This window comes from Aotus nancymaae, unplaced genomic scaffold (assembly GCF_030222135.1).
Source record: "Aotus nancymaae isolate 86718 unplaced genomic scaffold, 86718_ANA_hifiasm-v0.15.2.pri h1tg000025l, whole genome shotgun sequence".
Taxonomy (NCBI): Eukaryota; Metazoa; Chordata; class Mammalia; order Primates; family Aotidae; genus Aotus; species Aotus nancymaae.
The window spans coordinates 36,432,061-36,446,379 of record NW_026988438.1 but is presented as its reverse complement, the minus strand read 5'-3'; the positions used below and the strand labels follow the sequence as shown (position 1 = coordinate 36,446,379).

Below are 14,319 nucleotides of genomic sequence, written 5' to 3'. Positions count from 1 at the left end.
AACTGTAGTCCCAGCACTTTTGGGAGACTGAGGTGTTGAGATCACTTGAGTCCAAGAGTTTGAGATCAGCCTGGGAGTCATGGTGAGACCCCATCTCTACAATAAATAAAACAGTTACCCAATCATAATATCATGTACCTGTAGTCCCAGCTGTTTTGGAGGCTGAGACAGGAGTATTGCTTTAGCCGAGGAGTTTGAGGCTGCCGTGAGCTATGATCATGCCACTGTACTCCAGCCTGGGCAACAGAGCAAGACCTTGTCTTAAAAAAAAAAAAAGAAAATAAAAACATTAATACTGTGAAAACAATAGATATTTTAAGTGTCATGCTTTATTTAGCAAATTCACCTGAGTATATATAAATACCTTATGGACCTTGGGTTAAAATAGCTATCTTCCAGTGATTTGACAAGTATTTAGAAGTTTTGCTTAATGTATGATAAGTGGCTTTCATTTTGTGAGAATACTAAATTTTCACATTTATTTCAAAGTTATTTATGTAGAGCTGTGTATTTTTTCTCTCTGACTTTAAATTTTTTTCTTAATTGAACAGCTATTATTTTAAAATGTCACTGTGTGCTTAATATTTTGAGAAATAATAACAGTTTTGTGCCTCAAATTGGTATACCATCAGACTTTTTCATTTTAGTTTGCAAGTGGGTGTGAACTTTGACCTTGCAAGATTTGTGCTTATGTATGTATTCAAAGCTTAAAATTGGTAATTAAATTTTTCTTCAGTTGGTAAGATGGTAGTTTAGATAGATTAAAAGAAAGACTTCAACCAAATTAAATTTAAAGGAGCAAGGAACAGTTTGTGAATTAGGCAGCCCCCAGAATCACAGCAGATTTGGAGAGAGTGTGGGGATCTTAGTGGTCAGAACAAATTTATAGACAAAAAAAGGGAAGTGACTTAATGGAAATTGGCAGTGAGGTACAGGATTGGATTGGTTACAGGTTGGCATTTGCCTTATTTGAACACAGTTTGAACACTTAGCAGTCTATGAGTGGTTAAAGTATGGCCGCTTGGATTGGCCAAGACTCAGCTATTGTTATAGGTGCATACTGCTAAGTTAGGTGTTCAATCTTGTCTACCTATTAAGCTAGGTTACAGTTCATCCACAAGGACTCAAATATAGAAGTACAGAGTCCTTCTCAGGCCATATTTAATTTGCTTTATAACAGATGCACGGTGAGTCTTGGTTTTCACTTGTTATTTCTCGAAGTAGAAGGCAAAATCAGTGATTATATATCTTATTGGATATGTTATAAGGTAGATGCTGATATAAATTGTATATAAATAGATATACCATTAAAAACTTTTTTTAAACTTTAGGAGAAGCTGACTAGTTTGGCACAGAAATGGTTCCCTGAGCTGCCTCTGCTTCATCCTGAAATAGGATTACTCAAATACATGGTAAACTTTGTTTCCCTTGACAATTACTACTCTGCAGAGAGTGTTGAAAAGTGATAATATTAAATTTGTGTCAATGTTAAACTTACAGTATCCTTTTAATAAAAATATTCCTTATGAATATTTTGTGGGCATTAGAACTTCTTTTCATGACTCTTTAATAGTTGCATGGTATATATTTTTATTTTAATTTGCATTATCTGTTGTTCTGTTTTCCTCATCCATATTCAGTACATTGCATGGCACTTATTGAATTATAGGTATTTATTTTTTGAAATGACAAAATAAAATTTTAATTACTACATCAAGACTTAGGTTAAAAACAAGATATTGCTAGCCATGAGAGATTTAAGCACAATGTGTGTGGTTTTTTAAAATTTATTTGGAAATGGAGTCTTGTTCTGTTGCCCAGGCTGGAGTGCAGTGGCGTGATGTTGGCTCACTGCAACCTCTGCCTCCCAGGTTCAAGTGATTCTTCTACCACAGCCTCCTGAGTAGCTGGGATTACAGGCATGAGCCAACATGCCCAGCTAATTTTTGTACTTTTACTAGACACGGGGTTTCACCATGTTGATCAGGCTGGTCTCGAACTCCTGACCTCATGATCTGCCCCCCTCGGCCTCCCAAAGTGCTGGGATTACAGGCATGAGCCACTGCACCCAGCTGCACCATGTGTTTTTTAAGTTAAAGCAGGCTCGGAAAAAATTCTAGAGAGGTTGGTTAAGGTAGAGATATTGAGGTGAATATGGTTTTTTAGGCAGGCAGGATTCAAAACTGGAGATAAGCATATTATATAGGGGCCATATGGAGCAGGATTAGTAAACACTGGCTCTCAGGACAGTCTGTTACTCCTGAATTTTATATTGCCTTCTATGGTGAGGGCCTAGATGAAGTATATATTAATTAAGATTGTCATTAATTCCGTTATAATGGCTTAAATATAGTACAGAGAGGGATATTTGTATAGATGTGAGTTTATTCTAAAAAATATTTAAGATTAAAGTTCCCTGAATTAAATAGTTACTCTAAACTCTTTCCAGACTAGACTTTAAAATGATGTGAGTTTTTCCTTGCAACTGTTCAACTCTAGCTTAGCGATTATATTATGCAGTATGGGCAAATGAGTATGTACTGCCACATAGGACTTGAAAATTAATATTTTAAAATATGCTAATCTACTTTATTATAGAAGATTATAAAACATTTGACTCATGGTTTATGGAAGCCTTTAATGGCTTTCAGATGTTTAACTGTAATGTATGATTAGGAATTTTTTTGTAGGTTGATTATATATTGTAGAATACTTAAATGTACTCTCAAGACTTAAAAAATACCAGAAAACAATTCTACAACGCTTCTCAGACTGCACCACGGTAAAACTTAGCTTTATTTAAAATGTTGGCAATCATATTTTAGTGTGACAAATTACTCCTTTTAAAAAGTAGCAGAAATACCTAGTAAAATTAGTTATTGAAAGCCATTTTCACTTTTGAGGACTCCAAACAGGGATAGAGGTTCTAGAATTACTTCACGGTAGACATAATTTTTGGATGAATCATTCCCCTTCTACAGCTACATTTTTGTCATTATTTTACCTTATTTTTGTTTTTTTTTTTAAATGTTTATTTCAATAGTTTTTTGGGTACAGGTGGTTTGTGGTTACATGGATAAGTTCTTTAGTGGTCATTTCTGAGATTTTAGTGCACCCATCACCTGAGCAGTATACACTAACCCAGTATGTAGTCCTTCATTCCTTACCTCCCTCCCAATCTGTCGTTACTTTAGTATTTTTAGGAAACATAAGTGGTTTTTCAAGTAAACATTAGGGCTCCTAGGAAGCATGTCTGGTTAATTAGACATTTTCTGAATCTGTTCTAAAATTATAGTAGCAATTAAATGTATGGCGATTACACTTTGGGTAGGAGGAGTATAAGAGCCAGGAACTGGAGGAAATACAAAATTATAAAGATTTTAATTTTATTGTTTTTTCGAGTACCATTGATAATGTTCAAGTCATTTAATAACATGTAACTAATTATGTTGATGATTTTTAAGTGCTGGGATTGTTTGGATTCTTCAACTGTAGTAAAAACTTGTGCCTAGAACTCTGGTGGTCTCCTTACAATGAGCTTGGAACGAGATCTTCTTGATGCTGAGCCCATGAAGGAACTTAGCAGCAAGCGTCCTTTGGTATGCTCTGAGGTTAATGGGCAGATAATTCTGTTAAAGGTAAGCCTAACTTCTTCTTACTTGTGAGAGATTCAGCAGTATAAAGGATAGTGGTGCTGTTACTTTTTAAGAAGAAAACTCATTGTTAGTTTTCTAAAATTTTCTATATAAGTTGACTGGCTTGATAATTTTGCTTCTAGTTTGGTTACCAGAACTAATTTTTTTTTTTTTTTTTTTTTACATGTATGCAGCGTTTTTTTTTTTTTTTTTTTTTTTTTTTTTTTTTTTTTATTGCATTTTAGGTTTTGGGGTACATGTGAATAACATGCAAGGTTGTTGCACAGGTGCACACCTGGCAGTATGATTTGCTGCCTCCCTCCCCTTCACCTATATCTGGCATTTCTCCCCATGCTATCCCTCCCCAACTCCCCACCTCCCCACTATCCCCCCTCCCCCGCAACAGACCCCCGTGTATAGTGCTCCCCTCCCTGTGTCCATGTGTTCTCCTTGTTCAACACCCGCTTATGAGTGAGAACATGTGGTGTTTGATTTTGTGTTCTTGTGTCAGTTTGCTGAGAATGATGTTTTCCAGGTTCATCCATGTCCCTACGAAGGATGTGAACTCCTCCTTTTTAATGGCTGCATAATATTCCATGGTGTATATGTGCCACATTTTTCCTGTCCAGTCTATCATCGATGGGCATTTGGGCTGGTTCCAGGTCTTTGCTATTGTAAACTGTGCTGCAATGAACATTCGTGTGCATGTGTCCTTATAGTAGAACGATTTATAATCCTTTGGATATATGCCCAGTAATGGGATTGCTGGGTCAAATGGAATTTCTATTTCTAGGTCCTTGAGGAATCGCCACACTGTTTTCCACAGTGGTTGAACTAATTTACACTCCCACCAACAGTGTAAAAGTGTTCCTATTTCTCCACATCCTCTCCAGCATCTGTTGTCTCCAGATTTTTTAATGATCGCCATTCTAACTGGCGTGAGATGGTATCTCAATGTAGTTTTGATTTGCATTTCTCTAATGACCAGTGATGATGAGCATTTTTTCATATGTTTGTTGGCCTCATGTATGTCTTCTTTTGTAAAGTATCTGTTCATATCCTTCGCCCATTTTTGAATGGGCTTGTTTGTTTTTTTCTTGTAAATCTTTTTTAGTTCATTGTAAATTCTGGATATCAGCCCTTTGTCAGACGGGTAGGCTGCAAAAATTTTTTCCCATTCTGTTGGTTGCCGATTCACTCTATTGACTGTTTCTTTTGCCGTGCAAAAGCTGTGGAGTTTGATTAGGTCCCATTTGTCTATTTTGGCTTTTGTTGCCAATGCTTTTGGTGTTTTGGTCATAAAGTCCTTGCCTACGCCTATGTCCTACCAGAACTAATTTTTAAAGTTTCCCTCATTTCCCTAAATAGAATATGTCCTTAATAGGATATACTTTCCTTTTTTATTGGGTGAACTTATATCTTTTTAAAATTCTTGATTTTCTTATATTTCTCCTTGAAATCTCAGCTTTATTGTGAGTACAATCTTCTACTCCTTAATTTCTGCTTCTCATGGATATGGGAAACTGTTAATCATGATAATAAGATAATTAATTTGGCCTTAGTGGCTGCACATTCTAGAATGTGTAGCAGGCTACAGGTAGAATCACACTTTGCTTTTCCAAATTATAGCATTCAAAGAAGATAGACAAATACTTATAAAATTAAAAAATAAAATTAGATTGTATTTAACTTAAAATAATTTATTATGTTTAAATTGGAATGGTGTATAATTATAATGTTCAATGTTGGAATTACAAGTGCCTCTTTTTTTGATATAAGGGTTATTCTGTGGATGTTGACACAGAAGCCAAGGTGATTGAGAGAGCAGCTGCCTATCATAGAGCTTGGAAAGAAGCTGAAGAAGAGTCAGGGTTACTACCATTGATATTCCTATTTTTATGTAAGGTAAAGTTCTTATGATAATCTCTTGCAGAAATCATTTTATGTAAAATAAGTTAAGCTCCAGGTTTTAGAGCAACAGGTCATTCCCCTTAACATAAACAAAAATTATTCTATAGAATCAATGTATGCTAAAAATATGTTGAAGAAGTTTTCACTTGGAGTCACATTCTCTGTTTTGCTTCTTAGTCTGATCCTTTGGCTTATGTGATGGTCCCATACTACCCTAGGGCAAGCCTGAGTGCCGTTCAAGCCAGCATGCCTTTGAATTCAGAAGTAAGTATTAAATTCAGAAGTAAGCACTGTTTATTTCCATAGATGTATTAAATGAGAACATAACACCTAATATTTATTCAGGGCATACTACATGCTATATACTTGGTAAAATTTTGACTTGTGGTATTCTGTTTAATTGTTGCATCAAACCTGTGATAGGAGTTACCATATTATATGGATGAGAAAAAGGCTTAAAGGGATTGACTTGCACAGGGTCCCTTAGCCAGAGGTAGAGTTGGGACTTGAAATTAAGTCTTTCTGGTTCCAAAGCCCAAGCTTATAACTAATAAGCTGTGCTGTATGTGACCTGCCTAATATAGCACTTAGTATTATAAGTGCTTAAGTGGCAGCTTTAATTTTTATCATTGTAAATTTAGGATTACTAATAACGGTAAAGGAGGCACTGATTCTTCTTATGGAGTAATACTGTTTCAGTCTCTTGTAGGGACTTTACATAGTTGGTATTTGTAATCCAAGGCTTCTTTGAGATAATAGAACAAGTGTGTTCCCAAACCTCAGGTCACAGACTAATACCAGTCTGTGGCCTATTAAGAACAGGGGGGCACAGCAGGAGGTGAGTGGCAGGTGAGCAAGCATTACTGCCTGAGCTCCACTTCCTGTGAGATCAGTGGAGGCATTAGATTCTCACTGGAGCATAAACCCTATTACGAATTGTGCATGTGAGGGATCTAAGTTGCATGCTCCTTATGAGAATCTAATGCCTGTGATCTGAGGTGGAGCAGTTTGATCCCGAAACCATCCCCCCATCCATGGAAAAATTGTCTTTCATGTAACCAGTCCTTGGTACCAAAAAGGTATGATGTATGATTGCGTGCACGCGCGCTCGCGCGCGTGCACACACACACATTCTATCACCATTATATAATCAAGGCTTCATCTGGTCTTTAATTCTTTCTCTATGCTGTATTCTTATTAATGGTTCATTTGGAGAAAACTTCACTCACTCCTAGACCAGTCTTTTAATTAGAGAAAAGTTTCAAGATTAAAGTGATTTTCCTCACTTTTGTGTGTACTTATCTATAGGAAGCTTTAAAGGTCATGAAAGGCGTTGCCCAGGGCCTTCATACATTGCATAAGGCTGACATAATTCATGGATCACTTCATCAGAACAATGTATTTGCTTTAAACCGTGAACAAGGAATTGTTGGAGATTTTGACTTTACCAAATCTGTGGTAAGATATCATGGTTTTGCAAATAGGTTCTAGACTTTATTTAATATTATTAAGCAGTAGTTCAGCACTTATATATAATGTGATTTATTACAGGATCTTTGCCTTTAGTTAAACTGTGTCGTGTAGTATAAGCAACTGTTTGCTCTCAGCGAGGTGCTAAAAGAAGAGTTTCTAGTTCATTCATTATGTATTTTAACCATAAGTCTTAGGAGCTACCTGACATTATATACTCAGTGGCATTGACAACATTAATTATTTTATCCTCATTAGGAAACATTTAATTGCTAGGAAACATGCAAGGAAACTAGGTGGCCATCTCCCAACCTCTCTCCACTGGTGTCCCTCCCTCTATAGATACACTTTAAATATAGATACTCTGCTATTTTTTGGTAATAATGTGCGATTTTAGAAACCTGGAAACCTTGGGCTTTTTAATTTAAATTCTGATTCAACTCTAATGGCTGTTAATTTGGTGTTATATCATCTCAGAATAGGCAGTTTGTAGAGATGGCAAAGATAAGACAATTAAAGAGCATGTTGTGATTTTTTTTGTTATAATGGGTAGTCTCAAAATACTCATGATCATGAGGGAAAAATTCCCTATTTTAATTGAGAAATAAAAATTGTATATATTTATCATATACAACAAGATGTTTTGAAGTATATAGTCAATGTGGAGTAGCCAAATCAGCAATTATTTTTCTAAAAGTAACAGCTTTACTGAGATAGAATTCATGTAATGTATATAATTCAGTAATAGTTGTAGTACATTCACAAAGTTGTGCAGTGATAATCAGTATTGAATTCCAGTACACTTTTATCATTCCCGAAAAGAAAATCCATACTGATAAGCAGTCACTCAAATTTCCCCCTTCTTCTCAAGCCTGGAAACCGCTATACATTTTCTGTCTCCATGGATTGCCTATTTTGGGCATCTCATGTAAATAGAATTATATAATATGTGGCCTTTCATGCTTATTTCACTTAGCATATTGTTATCAAAGTTCATTCACATTGTTGACTGCATCAGAATGTCATTCCTTTTTATTGCCAAATTATATTTCATTGTATGGATACACCACATTTTGTTTATATATTCAGTTGCTGAACATTTGAGTTGTTTATACTTTTTGATTATATGAATAATGCTGCTATGAGTATTAGCATTCAATTTTTTTGTGTGGACATGTTTTCACATTTCTTTTGGGAGTCAGATTACTGGGTTATATTATTTTACTTTTTGAGGAGCCAAACTATTTTCCAAAGTGGCTATCTCATTTTACGTTCTTATCAGTAATGTATAGGGATTTCGTTTTCTCTGGATCCTTGCCAACATTTGTTTATTATCTGAGCAGTTTCCTTTGACTAGTATATGTTAACAATGCTTTTATACTTTGATCATCTGCAAGTCATAGGGTAATGCTACTGGAGTATATGTAGTCTTAATGGTTTTCATATGGTAGCGCAGAAAGATAAGAAAATGAAACTGCAACTATAATCAAAAGCTAGATTGTGTGGGATTTATACAGATTGATTTTCTGAAATATTTACTTCATTACATTAGTTTAAATGAAAGTTAAGATATGCTAAGGAATATAACTGAATTATGAATTTTAAAAGATCTCAAACTTTAGGGATTCTGGTTAGTTTACCTTATACCGTTTGCATAATTGTAGATATGACGAGTCCAGCAATTACTCTTCTTTTTAAATACATATTCATCACCTATTATTATTCCTCAAAGCATTATTTTTAATCTTCAGTTAAAATATGTGTTCTGAAATATTGAACAAACCTTCTGCTACATTTTCCATGCAGCTTTCAGATTGACGTGTCCATCAGGAAGATAAATTTGGGGAGTAGTCTGAGGTCAGGATCATTGCTTTTCAGACCTTATAGTGCATATGACTCACCTGGTGATCATGTTAAAATGCAAATTAATATTCAGCATTTTTGAAGTGGATTATCTGCATTTCTAACAAGCTACCAGTTAATGCTGTAGCTCCTGGCCTTTGGACCATACTTTGAGAAGCAAGGATCAAAATCATAGCTAGAGAAAAGATAGCACTTAGTTAAGGTACATGATAGGTATCTCTGTAAGGTAGACATTATTTCCATTTTACAAATTAATTTAGGTTCAGAGAGGTTTACACCTACTATGTATCCATAAAAACTAAAAATAAATTTAAAAATTGGACAAAAAAGAGGTTAAATTCCAAGGTCACACAGCAAATAAATGGGAGAGTGGGGAATTGTAACCAAGATCTGCCTGAATCTAGGGTTCATGCTATTGCCACTGATCATCTTTGCATGTTAGAATTGATATATTTAGAGACTGGTCAGTAAGGAGGGAAAGTACTTTGTAGTATTTCAGTTCTTAAATGAAATATTAGAATTTTCAGAATTAGAACATAGCACTGCCACTTACTCGTGTGAAATTTTTTAAAAAGTATCAAATGTTTAATCACAGACTCAGTGGTTATTAGTTTTAAATCTGTTCAAGTCTACAAGCTGAATGCAAAAAAAGTTCCAAAATTTATGAGACTGATTTGAAGAGCAATTTATAATAGAAAAAATTAGATGAAACTATTTGAAAGCAAGAGAATGAAATATTTAAAATGAATTTGGTTTTTTGTATTGATTAAATGGAGAGTACTTCACAGAAAGTTACCTCAAGTGTGTTGTGTCTGAAATATTTAATATATTGTTTTTGCAGAGTCAGCGAGCCTCAGTGAACATGATGGTTGGTGACTTGAGTTTGATATCACCTGAGTTGAAAATGGGAAAACCTGCTTCTGCAAGTTCAGACTTATATGCTTATGGCTGCCTTTTATTATGGGTATGTTATTTTTTGTTTAAATAGATCAGTCATTTATACACACACACACACACACACACACACTCAGTATATAAAGTGACGATTTTATAGTGATTCTCCTTAAAAATAAAAAGCAGTAGACTTTTAGTAGAACATTTTTAAAAGTTTTATCAAAAACTGTTGATATGCTTCCTATTACCTATTGTGTACTTTCTACAATTTGGCTTGATGTATATTTTAGGTATTATGCTATTTTCTTAGTTTTGTTGAAGTCACCATTAACAGTGAAGATTATTTTGTCCTATATTAATCTGAAAGCAATTCATGCATATATGGAAAATAAATGTTAAATGAACCTTGAGTGTGTTCCTGCTTCCAGTGTAAACCAAATAGCTATTTCTCATTCATGGTTTAATAATTAAGAAGTTGGATGGAGCTAGAGGCCATTATCCTAAGTGAATTTACTCTGGATCAGAAAGCCAAATACTGCATGTTCTCATAAGTGGGAAGTAAACACCGAGTACGCATGGATACAAAGAAGGGACATTGGGGTCTACTTGAGAGTGGAGGTTGGGAGAAAGGTAGGGATTGAAAAACTACCTGTTAGATATTAGGGTAACTACCTGGGTGACAAAATTATCTGTACACCAAACACCCATGACACACAATTTACCCATGTAACAAACCTGCACATATACCACTTGAACCTAAAATAAAAGTTGGAAGACAAATAAAAAGCTTGTTCCATTTTGTACTGCTATTTTACATGGAGGAGTAGAGAGTGCCTCTTTTTCCAAAGCCTTGAGTATGACAAAACCTTATCTTTGTTGAACACATAAATAAAAATCTCCTTGTTAAAAAAAAAACAAGAGTTAATAGGGATTAAGTATTAACAAGAGAAGGAAGACTGTTCTTACCAGCCCAGGGGTCAGCAAACATTTCCTATAAATGACCAGATGGTCTATGTTGCAAGTACTGAATTCTCCTGCTATAGCATAAAAGCAGACATAGACAGTATGTAAACAGTGTGGCTCTCTTCCAGTAATACTTTCTTTATGGATATTGAAATTTAAATTTCATGTAGTTTGCATGTACATGAAATAGTATTCCTTCAATTTTCTATTAAACATTTAAAAATGTGAAAAGCACCCTTGGATTTTAGCTGTACAAAACACAAGTAGTGGGATCAGTTTGGTGCAGAGGCCATATAGTTTGCTGATCTCTGTTCCACCCAGTGTAATAAGGTCACCAAAAGAAATAAAAGTCATAGAGTTTGAAAATGAAGAAGTAAAGCTTCGAGACCATCCCGATCAACATGGTGAAACCCCATCTCTACTAAAAATACAGAAAATTAGCTGGACATGGTGGTGCGTGCCTGTAATCCCAGCTACTCAGGAGGCTGAGGCAGGAGAATTGCCTGAACCCAGGAGGCGGAGGTTACGATGAGCCGAGATCGCACCATTGCACTCCAGTCTGGGTAATAAGAGCGAAACTCCGTCTCAAAAAAAAAAAAGAAGTAAAGCTGTCCTTATTTGCAGATGACATGCTTAATTGTGTAGAAAATCTTTGAGAATGTACATAAAAGCTACTAGAACTAATGAGTTTAGAAATATAGCAGTTTTAATTTCCATACAATTGTGCTTTTATATAAGCAACAAATAATAGGAAATTAAAATTTAAAAATCATTTACAGAAGTATTAAAATATGGAATTTATAGGGGTAAATTTAGCAAAAGATGTACAAGAGTTGCACATTATGAAAACTACAAAGCATTGTTCAGAGAAATTCAAGATGTAAATAAATGGAGAGATACACCATGCTCGTGGACTAGAGACATTGTATGGATGTCATTTGTTCTCGGATTGGTTCATAAGATTCAATGTAATTTCAACACAACTGCTAGTAGATTTTTTTTTTCCAGAAATTGACAATTAGATTTTACAATTAATATAAAAATGCAGAGGATCTGAGATAGCCAGCTAACAAGTCTGAAAAAGAACAAAATTGAAGGACCCAAACTAGCTGATTTTATGACTTAATAGATTCCAGGAAACTAAGACGGCGTGGGCCTAGAGTGGTGGCTCACGCCAGTAATCCCAGCACTTAGGGAGGCTGAGGCAGGAAGATTGCTTGAGGCCAGGCAAGACTAGCCTAGACAACACAGTGAGAACCCCCTGTTAGCTACAAAAAATAACAATTAGTTGGGTGTAGTGGGTGTCTATGGTTCTAGCTTCTTGGTGGGCTGAGGTGGAAGGATTGCTTGAGTCCAGGAGTTTAAGGCTGTAGTAAGCTATGACTGCTCTACTGCACTCCAGCCTAGGCTACAGAGCAGGACCCTGTTTCTAAAAACAAAAGTGATACTGCTGTGAAGTTAAACATACAGATGAATGGAATAGAATACAGACAGTATAAATAGACTGCACAAAGAAAGGTTTTGAGCACCCTCAGAAGAGACCCAGAGCTGTGATGCCTGGAGTTAACTGCCTGGTTCTCCAAGAGGTCTGAGCACACTGCAAAATGAATCCAGATCTGATTTATCAGAATGAGCTTCCAGGCCTCACACAGACTCCTGGAGCTGGGAGCACAGAACCTGCTGAGGGACCTGTACTTGGACATCTTCACCCTGGATGAGCTGCCTGGGGAGATCTTCTTTCTGATTTTCATAGAGGCCTTCAATAGCAGAAGCTGTGAGATTCTAAAGGCCATGGTGCAGACCTGGCCCTTCTCCTGCCTCCCTCTGGGGTCCCTGATGAAGACACCTCATCTGGAGACCTTGCAAGTTGTGCTGATGGGACTTGATACACTGCTGACCATGAAGGCTGTGAAATTTTGCCCCAGGAGGTGGAAACTTCAAGTGCTGGGCTTGGGGAATGTTGATGAGAATTTCTGGACCTTATGGTCTGGAGCCATGGCCCTGTCCTGCTCCCCAGAGGCCATGGGTAAGAGGCAGACAGTGGAGGACTGTCCAATGATGGGAGAGCACCGACCTTGAAGTTATTCATAGACCTCTGCCTTAAGGAAAGTACCCTGGATGAGTGTCTGAGCTACCTCTGTGGCTGGATCCACTACAGAAGAGGTTTAGTACACCCGTGTTGTACTAAGGTGCAGAATTACTCAATGCCTACTTCAGTTTTCAGAAATTTATTGCAAATGGTATACCCAGACAGTATCCAGGAGTTGGAAGTCCAGAGAAAGTGCTCACTGAATAGAACAGGAAAGTCTGCCACTTACCTGAGCCAGATGAGCAATCTTTGCAAACTCTTTTTAGCCTTCAGTTATGATCATGAGTTATCCGTGTGCAGCCAACAGCAGTTCATTCCTGACTTGGAAACTCCATTTCTCTGCCTGGACTACCCTGAGATGCTCTTTGTAACAAAGGTCAATAATATCAAAGAGCATCTGGACCACTTGCTCAGGTGCCTCAAGAACCCCTTGGAGGCCTTAACATTGCATAAGGCTTACCTAGCTAATTGGGACATGGAATATCTGTCTCCGTACCCAAGCCTCAGTCAGCTAAAGCAGCTGGATCTGAGTCATATCCTAATGTGGACCTGCAATCTTGAGCCCCTTGGAGTCTTGCTAGAGAAAACTGCTGCTACTCTCAAGAGCCTCATCTTATAGGACTGTCGGATTCAGGACTCCCATCTCGGGGTCATCCTGCGTGCCCTGAGCCACTGCTGCCAGCTTACCACCTTGTACTTTTGTGGAAATGAAAATCTCCGATGAATGCTCTGAAAGACCTGCTGTGTCACAGGCAGGCTGAGCAAGTTAGGCCCAGAGACATATCCTGCCCCTCTGGAGAGTCTTGACAACAGGGGTCATGTCATTTGGGAGATCCTCGCCCCAATTTGGGCTGAGCTGATGCGTACACTCAGGGAAGTAAGGCAGCCCAAGAGGATCTTTGGTCCCGACCCCTGCCCTTCCTGTGGCTAATGGCCATCTGAGGAGCTGGAGTTCTATCTTTGCTCCTAAGGAAGTCCTGGTTAGTGGGATGGATATACTTCCTTATGGACACTTGGGCACTAAAATTGAGGACATAGGTGCTTTTTTTTTATTGAATTGGGGTCTCGCTCTGTCACTCAGGCTGAAGTGCAGTGGCACAGTCTCAGCTCACTGCAACCTCCACCTCCCAGGTTAAAGTGATTCTCCTGCCTTAGCTTCCCGAGTAGCTGGTGTTACGGGCATGTGCCACAAGACCCAGTTAATTTTTTGTATTTTTAGTACAGACAGGGTTTCACGATGTTGGCAAGGCTGGCCTCGAACTCCTGACCTCAAGTGATCTGCGTGCCTCGGCGTTCCACAGTGCTGGGTTTATAGGTGTGAGCAGCCAGGCCCGGTCAGGCATGTCTTAAAGGAAGCACAGAGCTGTGTGTTTCAGGCAAGTTCTCACTGTAAGTGGAAAAAACAAAGGTGACTCTGCAGGGGGCAATACTGGGTGAAAATGCTGACTTGGCGTCCATGAGGCCTTCAGGGACCTGTGTCCTAGAGTCAGAAAT

At 37.4% G+C, this 14,319-nt stretch overlaps 1 protein-coding gene and 1 pseudogene across 1 annotated transcript in view; both read left to right on the top strand.

Moving 5' to 3' along the window:
• The window catches only part of STK31 (serine/threonine kinase 31), a 138,238-nt gene that overhangs the window by 84,911 nt on the left and 39,008 nt on the right, over window positions 1-14,319 (top strand). The window contains exons 16-21 of the mRNA XM_012447846.2: window positions 1,332-1,412; window positions 3,513-3,638; window positions 5,415-5,540; window positions 5,724-5,810; window positions 6,855-7,004; window positions 9,721-9,843. Coding sequence (XP_012303269.1) covers window positions 1,332-1,412; window positions 3,513-3,638; window positions 5,415-5,540; window positions 5,724-5,810; window positions 6,855-7,004; window positions 9,721-9,843 — 693 coding nt within the window. The remainder of the gene's footprint in view (window positions 1-1,331; window positions 1,413-3,512; window positions 3,639-5,414; window positions 5,541-5,723; window positions 5,811-6,854; window positions 7,005-9,720; window positions 9,844-14,319) is intronic.
• LOC105714005 (PRAME family member 17-like) lies at window positions 12,366-13,795 on the top strand (annotated as a pseudogene).